Here is a 19,650-nt window from a genome sequence, read left to right on the forward strand (position 1 = left end):
ATGGCTATTCTAAGTATAATCAATTACAGAACAGTTACACTGAAGAAATTTTATAAACTTAGGGTTTAGTTTGTGACAGAAAATACCATCTACCACTTAAAGTCTGGGATATATATAGTTGCATAATATATAATACTCAATTATTTAAATTATTTTTTTCCATAGAGAACCGAGGTAAATTTTGTCAATGAATTGAAAAGTGCTAAGAACTTGGTGCCAAAACATTTTTAAATCCAATTTTTAAAAAGAATTGAGACACTCAAAATCCAATTTTTAAAACATTTTGAGACAAAGTCTCACTTTGTGTTGCTCAGAATTAAGAATGCAGTGGCATGCCCACAGCTTACTGCAGCCTTTAACTCCTAGGTTCAACTGATCCTCCCACCTCAGCCTTCCAAAGAGCTAGAATTATAGGTGTCAGCCACTGTGCCCGGCTCAAATTTTTAATTTACTCAAGCTAGGCTGAAAATATTCAAAATAAAATGTTAATATACCTAGAATTCCAGAATGGATCATATCTTGTTTCAAAATATAAAAATAAACAATTGTGAACTCACCAACCTGACTCTCCTAGAAGATACATGTTCCAAACAATTTCTAGTTGACATAACAGCTCCTAAGTCCTCCCTGTAACATTATAAAACAACATTGAAGGCTCGGCACCTGTGGCTCAAGTGGCTAGGATGCCAGTCATATACACCTGAGCTGGTGGGTTCAAATCCAGCCCGGGCCGCCAAACAACAATGAATGATGGCTGCAAAACCAAAAAATAGCCAGATGTTGTGGCAGGCAAAACCCAAAAATAGCCAGGCGTTGTGGCGGGCAAAACCAGAAATAGCCTGTGGTCCCAGCTCCTTGGGAGACAGAGGCAGGAGACTTGCTTGAGCCCAGGAGTTGGAGGTTGCTGTGAGCTGTGATGCCACAGCACTCTACCCAGGGGGACAGCTTGAGGCTCTGTCTAAAAAAAAAAAAAAAAAATTTAAAACTAAACAAATGGCTTAGATTTTACGGTTGAAGTCCCTAAAAACAGTTTGGTCATCTAAAATGTGTATACTACCCATAAAAATGAACATAATGATATGCAAATTCATGCTGGTTTCTCTTTAAAATAATAAAAACAGGGGCAGCGCCTGTGGATCAGTCTGTAGGGCGCCAGCCCCATATACCGAGGGTGACGGGTTCAAACCTGGCCCCGGCCAAACTGCAACCAGAAAATAGCCGGGCGTTGTGGCGGGCACCTGTAGTCCCAGCTACTTGGGAGGCTGAGGCAAGAGAATCACTGAAGTCCAGGAGTTGGAGGTTGCTGTGAGCTGTGTGAGGCCACGGCACTCTACTGAGGGTCATAAAGTGAGACTCTGTCTCTACAAAAAAAAAAAATAATAAAAACAGGTCATTTTTCAGAATTATCAGAGTAGAGTGCTATAGCGTCACAGCTCACAGCAACCTCAAACTCCTGGGCTTAAGTGATTCTCTTGCCTCAGCCTCCCAAGTAGCTGGGACTACAGGCGCCCACCACATGTCTGGCTATTTTTTTGTTGAAGTACTCATTGTTTAGCAAGCCTGGACCTAGGTCAAACCTGCCAGCCCTAACCACTGAACTACAGGTGCAGAGCTAGAGTTATATTTAAAGAGAACACAGTAAGAATATGAAAAAAATCTTTACTCCTTTGGGTTTTCTAGGCAATTGGCAAAGAAAGGGGAAAAAACAATCTGAATGCTAAATTCAGACTGGCCATATGACATTGACTTTCCACATTTATGAAATATAATACCTATGTTATATCTATTGAATGTTAACTGAACAGGGCAAAATATAATTGTAGAACATTGCTTTAGAACAACTTTTTCAGAGAATCACATTCCTTATGTATTTTTCCCATTCATTTCATATAATCCTGATTCATTCATGCCATAGTGTGTGTTGATATTTTAAAGTAATGAGTCTGTTACTTGTACACATTGATTTCACAGCATTATACATTTGTATACATTGAGATTAGTTTTTGGGTTATTGTTCTTCCTCTGCTTCTCGGGACCGTTTCCGGGAATTCAACGAACCTTCTGTTTGAAATGAACATGCAGCAGCAACAACAGCATCTCTAAATCCCTGAGGCTGCAAGATTAAAAATAAATAAATAAAATATATATGCATAAATGCACAAATTTACTTTAAGAACATTTAGCAAAGATTAGTCTTCCAAATATTTTTAAGCAACTGGTAAGAAAGCTACTTTGTTCTTGAAAAAGAATTTATTAACCACTATGAATGATTAGTGGATAGGTGTCCAAGCCTGGCCTTATTAGAGTATTTTTTATATATTTATTTATACATATCCATACACACACAGAAAAATAACATTGCTTTATAAAAATGTTCTCTAAAGGACCCAACAAGCTTTATGCTGGCTCTACTGGAAGAGGTAAAAGGAGGTAATGCATACTAATTCTTAGGTTCTTTTTGTGTGTGTGTGTCTGTGTTTTTTTTTTGTCCGGGGCTGGGTTTGAACCCGCCACCTCCAGCACATGGGACCAGCGCCCCACTCCTTGAGCCACAGGCGCCACCCTAATTCTTAGGTTCTTTATAAATTCTTTTCTTTTCTTTTTTTTTTTGAGACAGTTTCACTTTGTCACCCCCAGGTAGAGTACCATGGTGTCACAGCTCACAGCAACCTCAGACTCTTGGGCTAAAGCGATTGTCTTGCCTCAGCCTCCCAAGTAGCTGGGACCACAGGTGCCTGCCACACTGCTTGGCTATTTTTCGAGAAGGAGGTCTTGCTCTAGCTCAGGTTGGTCTCGAACTCGTAAACGCAGGCAATCTGCCTGCCTTGGCCTCCCAAAAAGCTGGGGTTAGGCATGAGGCACCATGCCCGGCCTATAAATCGTTTTCATAATTACCCTAAAATAAAAATTTCCGACTAGGATATTTCAAATGCACCTGGGCAGTGCAAAGACTAAGTACATAATTCAGTTTCAGAATTCCTTTACATTTCTGTTTTTGTACTTACGAAAATGGGATGCCAAGAATACACTTGGCTCAACATATTGATAAATATGCATACTTCAGCCAAAAATGTGTGTCCTATGATGTAAATTCACAGGAAAATTAACATTTTAAAGTGGGCTATATTTGGTGGCTACAATAGATCTATAAAATCTATGGCTAAAATGAGTAATGTTAGTATTTTTTCTTTTCTGGAAATCTTCAACAACTTTCAACTTCAAAAATCTTTAATATCCTGACATTACATATGGCATGGAACAACTACCCCAAAATAAGTATTTCCTCTGCTCTTAAGAATAAATTTCAGTCCAATTGTGACTGCAGTATTCTGTATACACTACTATTTTGGGGACAATGTTCTAAGCATCAAAAGCTGTCCTCAAATATGCTGGCTGCCTACAGAAATTAACAGAAGCAATTTGAAAATGATCTCTTCAAATAATTCCTGCCCACCAACATCAAAATCCCACTCTAATCAAATAATACTAACTGTGATTTGAAACAGTACTGTGGATTCCTTCTGGCTTGGTGATTTGTACAATGTTGCCAACCTGCTTAGAGAAAAAGCATACACACAAACACATGACCTTAGTTTAGGTGACTAAACTCTTAATTTATAGATTTTTTTACTATAATTTTATTTTGTTTTCTAAGGACACATAAAGGACAGAAATATAAAAAATACTCCCCTCAAATACTACCTATATGTATGCATGTGTAACATATGAGAACATTTATAGCAGTTTATAGAAGTGAAAAATTTTTAAAAATCCAATGACTGATTCAAATAAATTATTTTATATAATTATGCTAAAAACAGTGGAGGAAAATATTTAATTAGAAAAGTGTTAAGTAATAATTATACTGTATGATCCCACATTTATGAATATACATGTGCAAAAAATTGCTAGAAGACTATAATCAAAAAATTAACAACTGCTGTCATAAGGTAAATCTTACCTATATTTCCCAAACTTTCTGCAATAATCCTGTTTATTTTTATTGTTTTACCATAGAAAAAGTAAGACAATTTCTTGGAATATAAATGAGGAACACATGTTCATATTATACCAAGACATAAAGCTAGGAAGACACATTGTTTTAAAATAATTATGTCCCAAAAATATCACTGTTATGACAGAACAAGGTCTGTTTAGGTGAAATTTTATTATGTGTTATACAAAGTAAATAATATAAAACTGAATATTAAAAGTAGTTGAGAAATAAAATTCTAAACTCTTAACTGTATTCGAATACTATTAACAGCAACAAATATAAACAAAAACCTTTAGAATACTTTTTAAAATTACTTTAAAATTGATACTATAATGTATTCACAATTACTTATGGCAGAATCAACCCAAGTATTCATGGACAGATGAATAAATGAAATGTGGCATATACATACAATAATATTATTCAGACTTGAAAGAACATTTTGACACTTGCTATGATATAGATGAACCTTGAAGACATTATGCTAAGTGAATAAACCAGTCACTACAGGACAAATACTGTATGATTCCAATTATATGAGGCAGTCAAATTCATAACGATAAAAATAGAATGATGGTTGCCAGGAGCTGAGGAGAAAGGAGAACCAGGAGTTAGCATTAATAGGACAGAGTTTCAGCACAGGAAGATGAAAAAGTTCTGAATGGATGGTGGTGATGGTTGTGCAATTTGAATGTACTTAAATTAAAGTCAATGAACTACACACTAAAAGATGGTTAAAGTAGTAAATTTTATGTTATACATATTTTACCACGATTTTTAAAAACGGATATAACTACTAAATATAGATTCTAACTTGGAGGAAAAATATCATACACTCTCAGGGTTATAAGGATCATTCATTTACATACAATATAATGTTCATTTATTTTTTAAGATAATTAAAAAAATACATTTTGGTTATAATTTGTTACTTTCTCTTTTTTTTTTTTGCAGTTTGGTGGGGGCTGGGTTTGAACCCACCACCCTCGGTACATGGGGCTGGCGCCCTACTCACTGAGCCACAGGCACTGCCCTTTTTTTTTTTTTTTTGAGGCAGAGTCTCACTCAGTTACCCTGGGGTTGAGTGCTGGGGGGTTGAGCTCACACCAACCTCAAACTCGTAGGCTACAGAGCTCCTCTTACCTTAGCCTCTTGAGTAGCTGAGACTAAAGGCACGTACCACAATGTCTGGTTATTTATTCTATTTTTATTTTTTATTAAATCATAGCTGTGTACATTGATATGATCATGGGGCATCATTCACTAGCTTCACAGACCATTTACCAACTTTCACATATACCCTTGTAAGATGCACCGCTGGTGTAATCCCACTAATCTCCTTCCCTCTACCCACCTCCCTCCCTCCCTTCCCTTCCCCCTATTCTTAGGTTGTAACTGGGTTATAGCTTTCATGTGAAAACCCTAAATTAGTTTCATAGTAGGGCCGAGTACTCTATTTTTATTTTATTTATTTATTTATTTTTTTATGTAGAGACAGAGTTTCACTTTATCGCCCTCGGTAGAGTGCTGTGGCCTCACACAGCTCACAGCAACCTCTAACTCTTGGGCTTACGCGATTCTCCTGCCTCAGCCTCCCGAGTAGCTGGGACTACAGGCACCCGCCACAACGCCCGGCTATTTTTTTGTTGCAGTTTGGCCGGGGCCGGGTTTGAACCCGCCACCCTCGGCACATGCGGCCAACGCCCTGCTCACTGAGCCACAGGCGCCGCCCTCTCTATTTTTATTTTTGAGACAGAGTTTTACTCTGTTGCCCTGGGTAGAGTGCTATGGCATCACAGTTCACAGCAACCTCAAACTTTTGGGCTTAAGCCATCCACTTGTCTGATCCTCCAGAATAGCTGGGACCACAGGCACGCTCCACTACACCTGGCTAATTTTTCTATTTTTAGTATGACAGGTCCTGCTCGTGTTCAGGCTGTTCTCCAACTCCTGAGTTCAAGCAATCCACCGGCCTTGCTAGGATTACAGGTGTGAACCACCAGCCATTCCTGGCCTGATTTATTATTCTCTTAATTTTGAAATTATCTCTCTCCTCAGGCATAATTCAAAAGAAAAGCCATCAAAACCATGGTCCATTAGCTTATTGTTCTAGGTATGTACTTTTAGGATGGAAAGAGAAGAATTCAAAATGCAACTTTATGCATAAATAAAATAGGTGCCAAGTAATGTGTAATCGGAATAGCTGTGTTAAGTGGGATTATAAATTTTTCTAATGCTTTGGGACTGATGCTCTATCTTTAGATGAAAAATACAACAGAAAAAGAGAGGAAAAGTTTATTTTAACTCACCTTATTAGAAAATCACTGATTCAATAAAATAAAATTTGCTAACTTAAAAAAGTTAGTATCTAAATCACCTCATATTAAAGGTGTTAATATGTATTTTTAAAACATTTTGAAAAAGGTATCCAATGCATTTAATTTTGTTTGTTTGTTTTCTTTCTTTTTTTTTTTTTTGAGACAGTCTCACTCTGTAACCCTGGGTAGTATGCCATGGATGGTGTGATCATAGCTCAAAGCAACTTTAAACTCCTGAGCTCAAGTGATTCTCCTGCCTTGGTTTTCTATTTTTAGTAGACACGGGGTCTTGTTCTTGCTCAGGCTTACCCACCTTAGCCTCCCAGAGTGCTAGGATTACAGATGTGAGCCTGAACTTTTTTTAAGAAAATTATTTAAAAGTATTAAGAAGCATTTGCATGTTAATTAAGAATCCTAAAGTCAAAGGGGCACTAATTATTCAGACTGAAAATTATTCTCAAATTTCTAGGTAAAAACACATTTTTATATGTCATGTCTGCATCTCAAGAGATCTTTTTAAACAAGAAACTAAACCAAAAAATCACTTGGCTCATGGCCCCAGCTGAGATGAAGCTTAACATATGGCTGAACTACATAGCTTGGGTCAGGAAGAAACAAGATAGAAGCACAATTTGTGCTCTAAAACTGAGCACACATGAAATACTGTGTGGGGGTGTTGATATATTACTCTACTCTACCACCAGATCTTCTTGGCAAAGAGTAGTGTAATTTTGAACAATCTTGGCTTCATATTATCATGAATATGCAAATTGGAGGAAAACCCACATAATACAAGGACACAGACAAAAATATTTCTTGTAATAACTGTTGGAATATTATTTTACCATTAGTCAAAGGGAGAGTCCTTAGTCAAAGGGTAAAAATCAGGTGTTACTGGTGAAGGGTGGGGGCTGGGGTGAGACAGTATAACTAAGTTCCATTCCCAACATATATTTGGCTATTTAAGGGTTTTTCTACCTAAATGAAAAGTGTTGTTTTTTTTTTTTTTTTGAGACAGAGTCTTACTTTGTCACCCTCGGTAGAGTACTGTAGTGTCACAGCTCACAGTACACTCCTGCAAACCGGGTAAAAATACACATTAACTCTTGGGCTCAAACGATTCTCTTGCCTCAGCCTCCCAAGTAGCTGGGACCATAGGCACCCGCTACAACACCCGGCTATAGCTATTTTTAGAGATGAGGTCTCATTCTGGCTCAGGCTGGTCTTAAACCCATGAGCCCAGGCAATCCACCCGCCTCAGCCTCCCAAGGGCTAGGATTACAGGCGTGAGCAACGTCACCTGGCAAAAGTGTTCACTATGTTGCCCTCTGTAGAGTGCTGTAATGTCACAGCTCACAGCACTCTCAAACTCTTGGGCTTAAGCAATTCTCTTGCCTTAGCCTCCCTGTAGCTGGGACTACAGGTGCATACCACAATGCCTGGCTATTTTTTGTTGAAGTTGTCATTGTTGTTTTTGCTGGCCTGGGCTGGATTCAAACCCACCAGCCTCTGGTGTATGTGGCTGGAGCCATAACCACTGTGCTACAGGTGCTGAGCCAGAAGTGTTCATTTTTATAACTATTTTTTCTTTTTTTTAAATATATTTTTTATTAAATTATAGCTGTGTACATTGATATGATCATGGGGCATCATACACTAGTTTCATAGACCGGTTGACACATTTTCATCACACTGGTTAACATAGCCTTCCGGGCAATTTCTTAGTTATTGTGCTAAGACATTTACATTCCACATTTATTAAGTTTCACATATACCCTTGTAAGATGCACAACAAGTGTATTCTCACCAATCCCCCTCCCTCTACCCACCGCCCCCCTCCCTCCCCTCCCTTTCCCGCTTCCCCCTATTCTTAGGTTGTAGCTGGGTTATAGCATTCATGTGAAAGCCATAAATTCGTTTCATAGTAGGGCTGATATAACTATTTTTTCATGGTAGCAATTTCTACTTCTATCCTTTTAAGATAAACTAAATTTTATTTTATTTTTAGAGACAGGGCTTATCACCCAGGTTGGAGTACAGTGGCATGATCACAGTTCATCGCATACTTGAACTCCTGGGTTCAAGTGATCCTCCTGCCTCAGACTCATGAATATCTGTGAGCTGGTACTACAAGAGTATGCTATTATGCCCAGCTACTTTTTCTTATTTTTTTAGAGATGGGGTCTCATTATATTGCCCTGGCTAGTCTCAAAGTCCTCAGCTCAAGCAATCCTCTTGCTTCAGTCTCCCAAGTGAACAGCAAAAGAATTTTAATTCTATTATATGAGGTCAACTTATTCCGATTATAATAAAGTATGAGGCTGGGTGCAGTGGCTCACACCTGCAATCCTAGTCCTCTGGGAAGCCAAGGCAGGTGGATTGCTTGAGCTCAGGAGTTTGAGGCCAGCCTGAGCAAGAGCAAGACTCCCTCTCTAAAAATAGATGGGTATTGTGGTATGGGACTATAATCTCAGCTATTTGGGAGGCTGAAGTAACAGGAACCCTTGAGCCCAAGAGTTTGAGATTGCTGTGAGCTATGATGCATGACACTCTATCGCAGGTGACAAAGTGAGCCTCTGTCTCAAAAAAAAAAAAAAAAAAAGCCACGCATTCCCAAAGAAGGGCTGCGGCCATCGCATTGGCAGTGGGAGGTGTGGCCTACTTCCAGAGGGTCACTCTGCCCTGGTTCACGTTCATCATCTTCACCCTTGGCTACTACACATGGGTTGTCTTCTGGACTCAGTATCCCCTATCAGAGCCTTGGGCCCCCAGGTACCTTTACTCAGTACTTGGTGGACAACCATCACACCCTCCTGCAAACCGGGTATTGGCTTGTCTGGCTGATTCATGTGGGAGAGTCCTTATATGCCATGGTATTGTGCAAGCATAAAGGCATCACAGATAGTCAAGCTCGGCTGCTCTGGTCTCTGCAGACTTTCCTATTCGGGATAGCATCTCTCTCCATCTTGATTGTTTATAGACCAAAGCGCCAAAAACAAACTTAAAGAAAATAGTCAAAAGCTTTCCCTACACTTTTACATTCCACCTCACCTTTTGTGTGTGTGTGTGTGGGGGGTGGGGGCGGCAGAAAGGCAGTGTTTACTCTGTGATTTTCTACTTTCTAGAAAGTATCTGAGCTTCAAAGCTATTTAAGACCCACTAGTTACTCATCTTTTACATGGTCTGATTGAGCTTAATAGACCAATGTTACTTAAGAAAGAAATAGGAAAAGACTTTAGCTTTCCAGTTCTGCAGACTGTTTAGATGAGGGCTTCCAGCTACCTTTTTGATGTCCTTGACTCCTTCCCTGGAGGACTGCCAGCTTTATGTCTGCAGACTAGTATTTATTTCCTTTCCATGGTACAGCAGGGCAGGTTATTAGTATTAAGCAAACATTTATGAGAACTAAACTCTTCCCCAAAATAGAGCCCTCAAGGAAAAGTACCACCCCGAACAATTACGGATTATGAATAGTTTCGAGTGGAGATAAATTTCTGCAAATATCTCAGTCTTTCCTTCTATTTCTCTTGTGATTAAGGTGTTACTTTTTGGTAAGGAAAAAAAGATTTTTAACCACGAAGTTAAGCATCATGGAAAATGAACCTAGATTTTTTTTTTTTTTGTAGAGACAGAGTCTCACTGTATAGCCCTCGGGTAGAGTGCCGTGGCGTCACACAGCTCACAGCAACCTCTAACTCTTGGGCTTACGCGATTCTCTTGCCTCAGCCTCCCGAGCAGCTGGGACTACAGGCGCCCGCCACAACGCCCGGCTATTTTTTTGTTGCAGTTTGGCCGGGGCTGGGTTTGAACCTGCCACCCTCAGCATATGGGACCAGCGCCCTACTCACTGAGCCACAGGCGCCGCCCCCAGATTTTTTTTTAAACATGGTTCCTTCCAAAGAGAAATAATGATAGTAATATATATATTAGTGGTGCTGGAAACAACATGAGAGATTATTGAGCAAAACAGATAAACTTGAATAAAATTCTGTGACTTGTCTAAAAAAAAGAAAAGAAAAAATATATATAAAATAAAGTAAGCATATTACTTATCATATATCCAGCATCTGAAAAAAGTTTGGAGAAAAAATAAGAGCTGCACATTCAGATTTGCTAGGAATAAATGCAATACTATAACTACTTTCTAGAAACAGTCATTACAGAAGAAAAGGAGTGAACTCTATTATAGAGTCAGCTATAAAATGTAGCTAATAGAATGTTCTTTACAGAGTTATCTGGAAAATAAAATAATATATACAGATATGGTGCTTTGCAAAATAAAGGACATTAATTAAAATTCTATAAATGTTAGCTATTATTTTATTTTTATTTATTGTTTTTAGAGACAGAGTCTCACTTTATTGTCCTCGGCAGAGTGCCATGGCATCACAGCAACCTCCAACTCTTGGGTTTAGGTGATTCTCTTGCCTCAGCCTCCTGAGTAGTTGGGACTACGGGTGCCCACCACAATGCCCGGCTAATATTTTTTGTTGCCGGGGCCAGGTTTGAACCCGCCACCCTCGGTATACGGGGCTGGGGTCCTACCGACTGAGCCACATGCATTGCCCATGCAGTCGTCATTGTTGTTTAGCTAGCCTGGACTGGGTTCAAACCCAGCTCCCTCGGTGTATATGGCTGGCACCATGCCAAATGTTAGCTATTATTTACTGCTTATTTTGTCAGGTTAACCTTTTTGGACTATGGCTTTCTCACCTTTTTTTTTTTTTTTTTTCGAGACAGAATCTTACTCTGTTGCTCTGGGTAGAGTGCTATGACGACATCATAGCTCACAGCAACCTCACACTCTTGAGCTCAAGTGATCCTCTTGCCTCAGCCTCCTTAGTAGCTGGGACTACAAGGCACCCACCACCATGCTCAGCTAGTTTTTCTATTTTTGATTCTTTTTTTTTGCAGTTTTGGCCGGAGCTGGGTTTGAACCCACCACCTCCAACATATGGGGCCAGCACCCTACTTCTTTGAGCCACAGGCGCTGCCCACTAGTTTTTCTATTTTTAGTAGATATAGGGTCTCACTCTTGCTCAGGCTGGTCGTGATTCCTGAGCTCTCCCACCTTGGCATCCCAGAATGCTAGGATTATAGGCATGAGCCATCTTTCCTCACTTTGAATGATAACAGGTAAAGATTCTTCAAAGAATTATTTCAAAAATTGTATATAAAGTGCCTAGTAAAATATCTAGCACAAGCAAGCATGCACCCAAATAAGATCTATCTAAATTTAATGTCACTGTTCTACATCATTCTCTAATTTCTCTGGAAGGATTTGTAAGCTGAATTTATACAATGGTTAATTCTTCAAAAGCATAATTTTCAGGCTAGGCGCAGTGGCTCACACCTGTGATCCTAGCACTCTGGTAGGCCAAGGCAGGTGAATCACCTGAGCAAGAGCAAGAACCTGTCTCTAAAACATAGGTGGCTGTTGTAGTGGGTGCCTGTAGACCCAGCTACTTGGGAGGCTAAGGCAGGAAGATTGCTTTAGCCCAAGAGTTTGAGGTTGCTGCGAGCCATGATGCCATAGAACTCTACAGTGGGTGACAAAGTGGGACTCTGTCACACAGAACAAAACAAACAAACAAAAAAGCATGATTTTCAGGCAGCACCTGTGGCTCAGTGGGTAGGGTGCTGGCCCCATACACCGAGGGTGGACAGTTCGAACCCAGCCCCAGCCAAACTGCAACAACAAAAAAAATAGCCAGGTGTTGTGGTGGGCACCTGTAGTCCCAGCTACTCGGGAAGCTGAGGCAAGAGAATCACCTAAGCCCAGGAGTTGGAGGTTACTGTGAGCTGTGACGCCACAGCACTCTACCAAAGGCAATAAAATGAGACTCTGTCGCTAAAAAAAAAAAAAAACCTTAAAAAAAAAAAAGCATGATTTTCTGACCTGTCAGGTATCTAACCAATACTAATTTCTAGATAAAGGCGGCCAACTTTTCCTTCTGGTAAATTTACAAAAGGATAAAATATCTTGCTCTGCTATTTTTTTTTTTTTTTTGCTCCCATTATTTTTCTTTCTTCTTAAATTTGTTCTATTAGCATTTCATTATAGTCTGGAGAAATATACTAGCTGTATACTAGTTCAGGGGGAATTTCTAAGAACATTTAAATGGTGAAATGTGGCCATTTACGCACAGTGACTCATGCCTATAATTCCAGGACTTTCAAAAGCTAAGGCAGGAAGACCTCTTGAGGCCAGGATTTTCAGACCAAACTGAGCAGCATAGAGAGAACTCATCTTCACAGCAAATTTAAAGATTAGCTGGGCATGGTGTTACACACCTGTCATCTCAGCTACTCATAAGACTGAGGTAGAGGGAGAATCATTTGAGCCCAAGAATTTGAGGTTGCAATGAACTATGATCCTGTCACTACATTCCAGCTTGGGTGACAGAGTGAGAACTGTCCCTAAAAAGAAGAAAAGAAGGTGAAATGCGCTTTACAGAATAACCTAAATCTGGAAAAGTATAAGCAATATGTTCAAAAGACTCTCAGCTGGAGAGCTGTTGCCAAGTCTTTACAAAAAAGGTTTGCTGCTGAGAAAAGAACTCCTTTTGTGAATCCAGTATACAGTGACTTATTTACAAAATTAGGAGGTAGTTCGTTGTACAGAACCCTGTAGTATGGGAAAGAAAAACCTACCTGAGTTCCTTGGAAATATCATCTTTAAAGAAGACACAATATACATGAGCAGTTGCAAAAGATGTATGGAGAAGTATAACTGATAGTGCTATGATCTTAGGGTCAGTAAAACCTAACTTGGTCAGGCATCTTTTTTTTTAGTTTGTAGGAGAACAAAGAAAATGCAGATTAAAAAAAAACAGACGATATCACTGAATAAGCCCAAAATATATTAATGTAACCCTTTATTCCATCTTTGCCCATACATTGTCTCAAGTTCCTTCTATATTAAGAGTATTTCCAAGCCAACTTCTCTAGGTTATGCCAATTAATCACAAAACAGAGAGGCTGGCATGAATCTGACATTTCTAGAAGTGTAAAATAAAAGACTTCACAGCTTTCAATGGCCTATTTTAAAGAAAATAAAAGCTGGTTTGTTCACTTGCTCAGCAGCTTTAAAAACAAACACAAAGGTTTCATGCTGCCATACTTTTATTATAGTAAAGAGCAATAGTTGTGAAAAGTAAGTAAGTAACTGGATAATAAAAGCAGGATAAGAAAATACAAACAAAAGAATAACAAACACAAGTTCATACAAGAAATATACTAAACAACTAAGAAAAATTGTCCTATTTTCCACAGAAATTAGAGTCTTAAAGCCAACCCCAAAAGTTTTCCTTTTGTTCTGGTTTTATTCTTTTTTTTTTTTTTTATTCCCTTGTAGAAACACAGAGTACCCACCTCCTTTTACATGGTTAATAAACAATTTCAAAGAGCTTTAGACAGTACCATTCCTTGGCCACCTACTAATTTCAGGTGCACGCATCTCATTAATTAAATATTCCTAAGAATGTAACTAAATGTGCAGTATAACAACACGTTTCTTGCTCTAGGTGATGTAATACAAGACAACAAAAGCGTTAGTTCATGGTTCACTAAAGATCTCATCCACAGGACTAACTCAAGAAACTAGTAAGTGTTAAGTGTAATTAACACAATATTCAGAATTATTAACTTCTTTCTATACAGACCTTTGCTTTTGGTCCCAATGAAAGATTAGCCGTATTGTAGCAGCGTGTCCCCAACTTTCCCCTGACAAAAAAGAACATGATAACTATATATTGCCTCACTGACTAGGTTATAGACATTCCTTAGAATGTCTCTGACCAAATACAATTTTACTATACTTAATTTAACATACAAGAGTATACCTGGTTTAAAAAAACCTTGGAAATGAGTAACATCCTGAGATTATAGATTTTTACTTATCTAGGAAAATACTGCAAATCACTATTCTCTATTTACGTTTAGAAAACTTCACAGTTTAAGTCAGTATATTTCTCAGTCTTCCATATCATCAGGTGTATTAACAAATTTTTGAACCCCAAAAGAAAAAAAAAACTCTGACAGAACATTTTTAATGATTTTAGTTAAATAAATTTTTTTTTCTTTAGACAGAGTTTCACTTTGTTGCCCTCAGTAAGTGCTGTCATATCACAGCTCACAGCAACCTCAAACTCTTGGGCTCAAGTGATCCTGTTGCCTCAGCCTCCCAAGTAGCTGGGACTATAGGCACCTACCACAACGCCCAGCTATTTTTAGTAGAGACAGAGTCTTGCTCTTGTTCAGGCTGGTCTCGAACTTTTTTTTTCTTTTTTTCAGTGTAGTGCCATAGTGTCGCAGCTCACAACAACCTCAGACTCTAGGGCTTAAGCGATTCTCTTGCCTCAGCCTCCCAAGTAGCTGGAACTATAGGTGTCCACCACAATGCCCAGCTATTTTATTGTTGTAATTGTCATTGTTGTTTGGCAGGCCCAGGCTGGACTCGAACCTGCCAGCTCTGGTGTTTGTAGCTGGCGCCCTAGCCACTAATCTACAGGCACCAAGCCTGGTCTCAAACTCTTAAGCTCAAATAATCCACCTGCCTCAGCCTCCCTAAGTGTTAGGATCACAGGTGTTGCGTCACTGCACCCAGCCATGGAGATAAATCTTCAGGCGTTGTGATCTAACAAAAACATGACTGAGGTTAAGAACAGAGTTCATGGCTGGGTGTAGTGGCTCGCTTCTGTAATCCTAGCACTCTGGGAGGCCAAGGCAGGTGGACTGCCTGAGCTCACAGGTTCGAGACCAGCCTGAGCTAGAGCAAGACCTTGTCTCTAAAAATAGCCAGGCATTATGGTGGATACCTGTAGTCTCAGCTACTTGGGAGGCTGAGGCAAGAGAATCACTTAAGCCCGAGAGTTTGAGGTTGCTGTGAGCTGTGATGTCATGGCACTCTACCAAGGGCAACAAAATAAGCCTGTGTCAAAGGCCTGTGGCTCAGTCGGTAAGGCGCCGGCCCCATATACTGAGGGTGGCGGGTTCAAACCCGGCCCCAGCCAAACTGCAACCAAAAAATAGCTGGGCGTTGTGGCGGGTGCCTGTAGTCCCAGCTACTTGGGAGGCTGAGGCAAGAGAATCGCTTAAGCCCAGGAGTTGGAGGTTGCTGTGAGCTGTGTGAGGCCACGGCACTCTACCGAGAGCCATAAAGTGAGACTGTCTCTACAAAAAAAAAAAAAAAAAAAGAAAAGAAACAGAGTTCATAAGTCCACATAATGTAGTGTGATTTATATACAGGGTGTCCATAAAGTTCATGTACAGTTTAAAATAGCTTTATATTGTGAACTGAACACAAACTTGTGGACACCCAGTATAAATGCATTCATACTGCCTGCTGCCTAAGACTGAGCATTCTGAGGGCAAAAATCGTCTTATGAATGTTTATATCACCAGACTTGACACAATAGTCAGTAAATTCTCAATAAATATTTGTTATATAAATGAAAGAAACAGTAGTATCTAAGGACCTTGTGCTTGGTGCTAAGATTTCTCAATGAACAAGAAAAATATAGTCTCTGCTTTCTTTTTGTTGAGACAGTCTCACTATGTTGCCCTCGGTAGAGTGCCATGGTGTCACAGCTCACAGCAATCTCAAACTCTTGGGATTAAGTGATTCTCTTGCCTTAGCCTCCAGAGTAGCTGGGACTACAGGCACCTGCCACAATGCCCAGCTTCTTTTTTTTTGTTGTTGCAGTTGTTTAGCTGGCCCTGGCCAGGTTCAAACAGGCCACCCTTGATGTATGTGGCTGGCACTGTAAACACTGTGCTACAGGTGCCGGGTTCTGAGCCAGTCTCTGCTTTCATAGGGGTTATAGTACTAAACAAGTTCAAATGACAGAGGCAGAAAAAAGTGAATTTAACTAAAATGTTTATCTGATTAATTACCCACCTAATGCAGGAACCAGCAAAGCCTGATTTTTGTCAATCTTTGTTGTCATCTGATTGGTTAAAATTACCTACAAAATCAAAATGTGATAAAATTAGGTATGTCTTGCCCCAAATTTTATCAAGTAAATAATCCTGTGATTTTAATATCCTGAGTATAATCTGTTAAAGAAAGACACTTAATAAAACTTTTCTGGGCACGGTGGCTCGCGCCTGTAATCCTAGCACTCTGGGAGATTGAAGTGAGAGGATTCCTTGAGTTCAGGAGTTCAATACCAGCCTGAGAAGGAAGGAACAAGGCCTCATCTGTACTAAAAATAGAAAAATTAGGCATTGTGACAGATGCCTATGGTCCCAGCTATTTGGGAGGGAGGCAGGAAGATTGCTTGAGCACAGGAGTTTGAGGTTATTATGAGCTATGACAATGCCACAGCAGTTTATCCGGAGCAACAGAGTAAGACTTTGTCTTAAAAAAAAAAAAAAAAAAAAATCGTTTTTTTTCTTTCATCATAGCTTACAGCAGCCTCAGTTTTTTCGGCTAAGGAAATCCTCTTGCTTCAGCCTCCTGAATAGCCCAACTATTCTATTTTTAGTATACACAGGTTGGCGGTGCCTGTAGCTCAGGAGGTAGGGCACCAGCCACATACACAGAGGCTGGTGGGTTCAAACCTGGTCCACACCAGCTAAAACAACAATGACAATGGCAGCAAAAAAATAGCTGGGCGTTGTGGTGGGTGCCTGTAGTCCTGGATACTTGGGAGGCTGAGGCGAGAGAATTGCTTAAGCCCAAGAGTTGGAGGTTGCTGTGAGCTGTGACGCTACGGCACTCTACTGAGGGCAACAGCTTGAGACTCTATCTCAAAATAAATAAATAAATATTAAAAATAAAAAAATAGTACACACAAGGTCTCGTTCTTGCTCAGGCTGGTCTCAGGTGATCTATCTGCCTCACTCTCCCAAAGCATGAGCCACCAGGCTTGACCTGGTAAAATTTTTAAAAATTTATCCCCAAACACAAGTAGTTATCTCAAAACATGATTCTAGAGCAGTGGTTTTCAACCTTCCTAAAGCCGCAGCCCTTTAATGTAGTTCCTGTGGGTCACGACCCACAGATTGAGAACCGCTGTTCCAGAGACAACAAAACATTTTTCAGTAGATAATAGAAAGAAGTTCTTATTATAAAAATGAAAGAATAAAATAGTCATGTATCACTTAACAGTGGGGATATGTTCTGAGAAATGCATTGTTAGGCAATTTGCTCAATGTGTGAACACCATGATATACTTAAACCTAGATGGTACAGCCTGCTACCCACCTAGGCTATATGGTGTAGCCTATTGCTCCTAGGCTACAAACCTGTACAGCAGATTACTGTCTTGAATATTTTAGGCAACTAGTACACAATGATAAATATTTGTGTATCCAAACATATCTAAACATAGAAAAGGAACAATAAAAGTACAATATAAAAGATAAAAAAAGGTACACTTCTCTTGGGCACTTACCACACATGGGTTAGAAGTTGCTCTGAGCAAGTCAATTATACACTAATGTAGACTTTTTTTTTTTTTAGCTTATAAATAATAATACTTTATTTCTCACAGTACCAGAGGCTAGGAAGTCCAAGATCAAGACACTAGCAGGTTCAGTAACTGGTAAGGGATCATATAAACACTGAACACTTAGGCTACATTAAGTATATAAAAATATTTTCTTCCTTCAACAATAAATTAATCTTTGTTTATTGTAATTACTTTATAAACTTTTAATTTTTTTAGCTTTTTGACTCTTTTGTAATAACACTTAGCTTAAAACAAACATATTGTGCAGTTATGCAAAAATATTTTTATATCTTTAACTTTTTAAGCTATTTTGTTAAAAACTAAGACACAAAACATGTATCAATCTAGTTCTACACAGAATCAGGAGCATCAATATCACCGTCTTCCACCTCCACATCTTGTTCCATTGAAAGGTCTTCAGGGGCAATAACACACATGAAACTGTCACATCCTATGATAATAATGCCTTCTTCTGGAATACTTCCTGCAAGACCTGCCTGAGGTCTTTTTTAAAAAATAAGTAGGAGTACACTATAAAATAATGGAAATGAGTATAGCAAATACATAAACCAGTAACACAATTATTATTAAGTATTGTATGCAATAATCAGTTGTATGTGCTAAATTTTATCCAAGCAGTGCAGTAGGTATGTTTACACCAGCATCACCACAAACATGTGAGTAATGAAATGTGCCATGGCATTATGACACCTACAATGGCAGTCACTAAGGGATAGGAACTTTTCAGCTCCGTTATAATATTTTAGAACCACCATCGTATATGAAGTTTGTTGTTGACCAAAATGTAGGTACATGATGTGTGACAGTAAAGCAAATAATACACAAAGGTCCAAAGAGTAAAACCTTCACAACTGGGAGCATCTGAAAAACTAGTTTTAAAATTAAAGTTTTATATAACAACAGAAATAACCGGAACAACAATAGCAAGGTCAATAGTGGTAACAAACATTTACTGAGTATTAATACATACCAGAAATTATGCTAAGTGCTTTAATATCGTCTTTTATTTTTTTTGGAGACAGAGTCTCCAAAGAGACTCTTACTCTGTCCTCCTTAGTAGAGTGCTGTAGTGGCATCATCACAGCTCGTAGCAATCTTAATCTCTTAGGCTCATGAAATTCTCTTGCTTCAGCCTCCAGAATACCTGGGACTACAGGCACCTGCCATGATGCCAGGCTAGTTTTTCTATTTTTAGAAGAGACAAGGCCTCAGTCTTCCTCAGGGTGGTCTGAAACTCCTGAGCTCAAGCAATTCACCTGCCTCAGCCTCCCAGAGTGCTTCGCCCATCTCATAGGTCCCAATATCATCACCTTATCTAATCCTCACAACTACACTATGAATGAAGTATTACTATTATTCCACTTTTATACATGAGGAATCAGAAGCCCAGAAAGACTGAGTCTGTATATTTTACCACTATTGCCCTATTTGGAATATCTTCATTCAAAGGAATATGAAATCCTTAATACCTGTAAATACTTCAGTGTTTATATTTCTAGGAACAAGAGAAATACAGTATTACTTCTTATAATTTTATAGGAAAACAAAACAAACTGAGGTAATGTATTGAGAGGAGAGAAGAGACCAAATCATAAAGAAAGTACAATATTAGCAGAAGAAGTAGGAAAAAATAAAACCCAGTAGTCAGGTCAAATGAATTCAAACTATGACTATGGTAATCTGCTAGTAATTCCAAGAAGTATTGTTAGCCCTCAAGAGTAAAAATATTTTTTAATTCTTTTGGATTAAACAATATTCTGCATTTAAAAATCCTGTATTTTAAAAGGTAGTAATTTTTATTTATTAATTTGAGACAGTTTTGCTCTGTCAACTTGGCTTGAGTGCAGTGGTGTCA

General features: G+C 39.0%; 1 protein-coding gene and 1 pseudogene across 5 annotated transcripts in view; one reads left to right on the forward strand and one right to left on the reverse strand.

Annotated features, from left to right (window-relative positions):
• Nucleotides 1-787: 787 nt before the first annotated feature.
• The window catches only part of RAD51C (RAD51 paralog C), a 51,474-nt gene continuing 32,611 nt past the window's right edge, over nt 788-19,650 (reverse strand). The window contains exons 6-10 of one of the 5 annotated variants that reach the window (XM_053569118.1): nt 16,217-16,283; nt 13,980-14,040; nt 3,492-3,552; nt 2,059-2,113; nt 788-958 (exon numbers count right to left, since the gene is read on the reverse strand). In XM_053569118.1, the coding sequence (XP_053425093.1) occupies nt 930-958; nt 2,059-2,113; nt 3,492-3,552; nt 13,980-14,040; nt 16,217-16,283 (273 nt within the window). In that variant the 3' untranslated portion in view covers nt 788-929. Of the gene's footprint in view, nt 1,362-1,892; nt 2,114-3,491; nt 4,585-13,979; nt 14,041-16,216; nt 16,284-19,650 lie in introns of those variants that run through there. The other 4 variants (XM_053569116.1, XM_053569119.1, XM_053569117.1 and 1 more) reach the window with 4 other exon arrangements.
• Nucleotides 8,906-9,923, forward strand: LOC128570174 (transmembrane protein 254-like; annotated as a pseudogene).

The sequence above is a fragment of the Nycticebus coucang genome, chromosome 18 (genome assembly GCF_027406575.1).
Source record: "Nycticebus coucang isolate mNycCou1 chromosome 18, mNycCou1.pri, whole genome shotgun sequence".
NCBI classification, from domain to species: domain Eukaryota; kingdom Metazoa; phylum Chordata; class Mammalia; order Primates; family Lorisidae; genus Nycticebus; species Nycticebus coucang.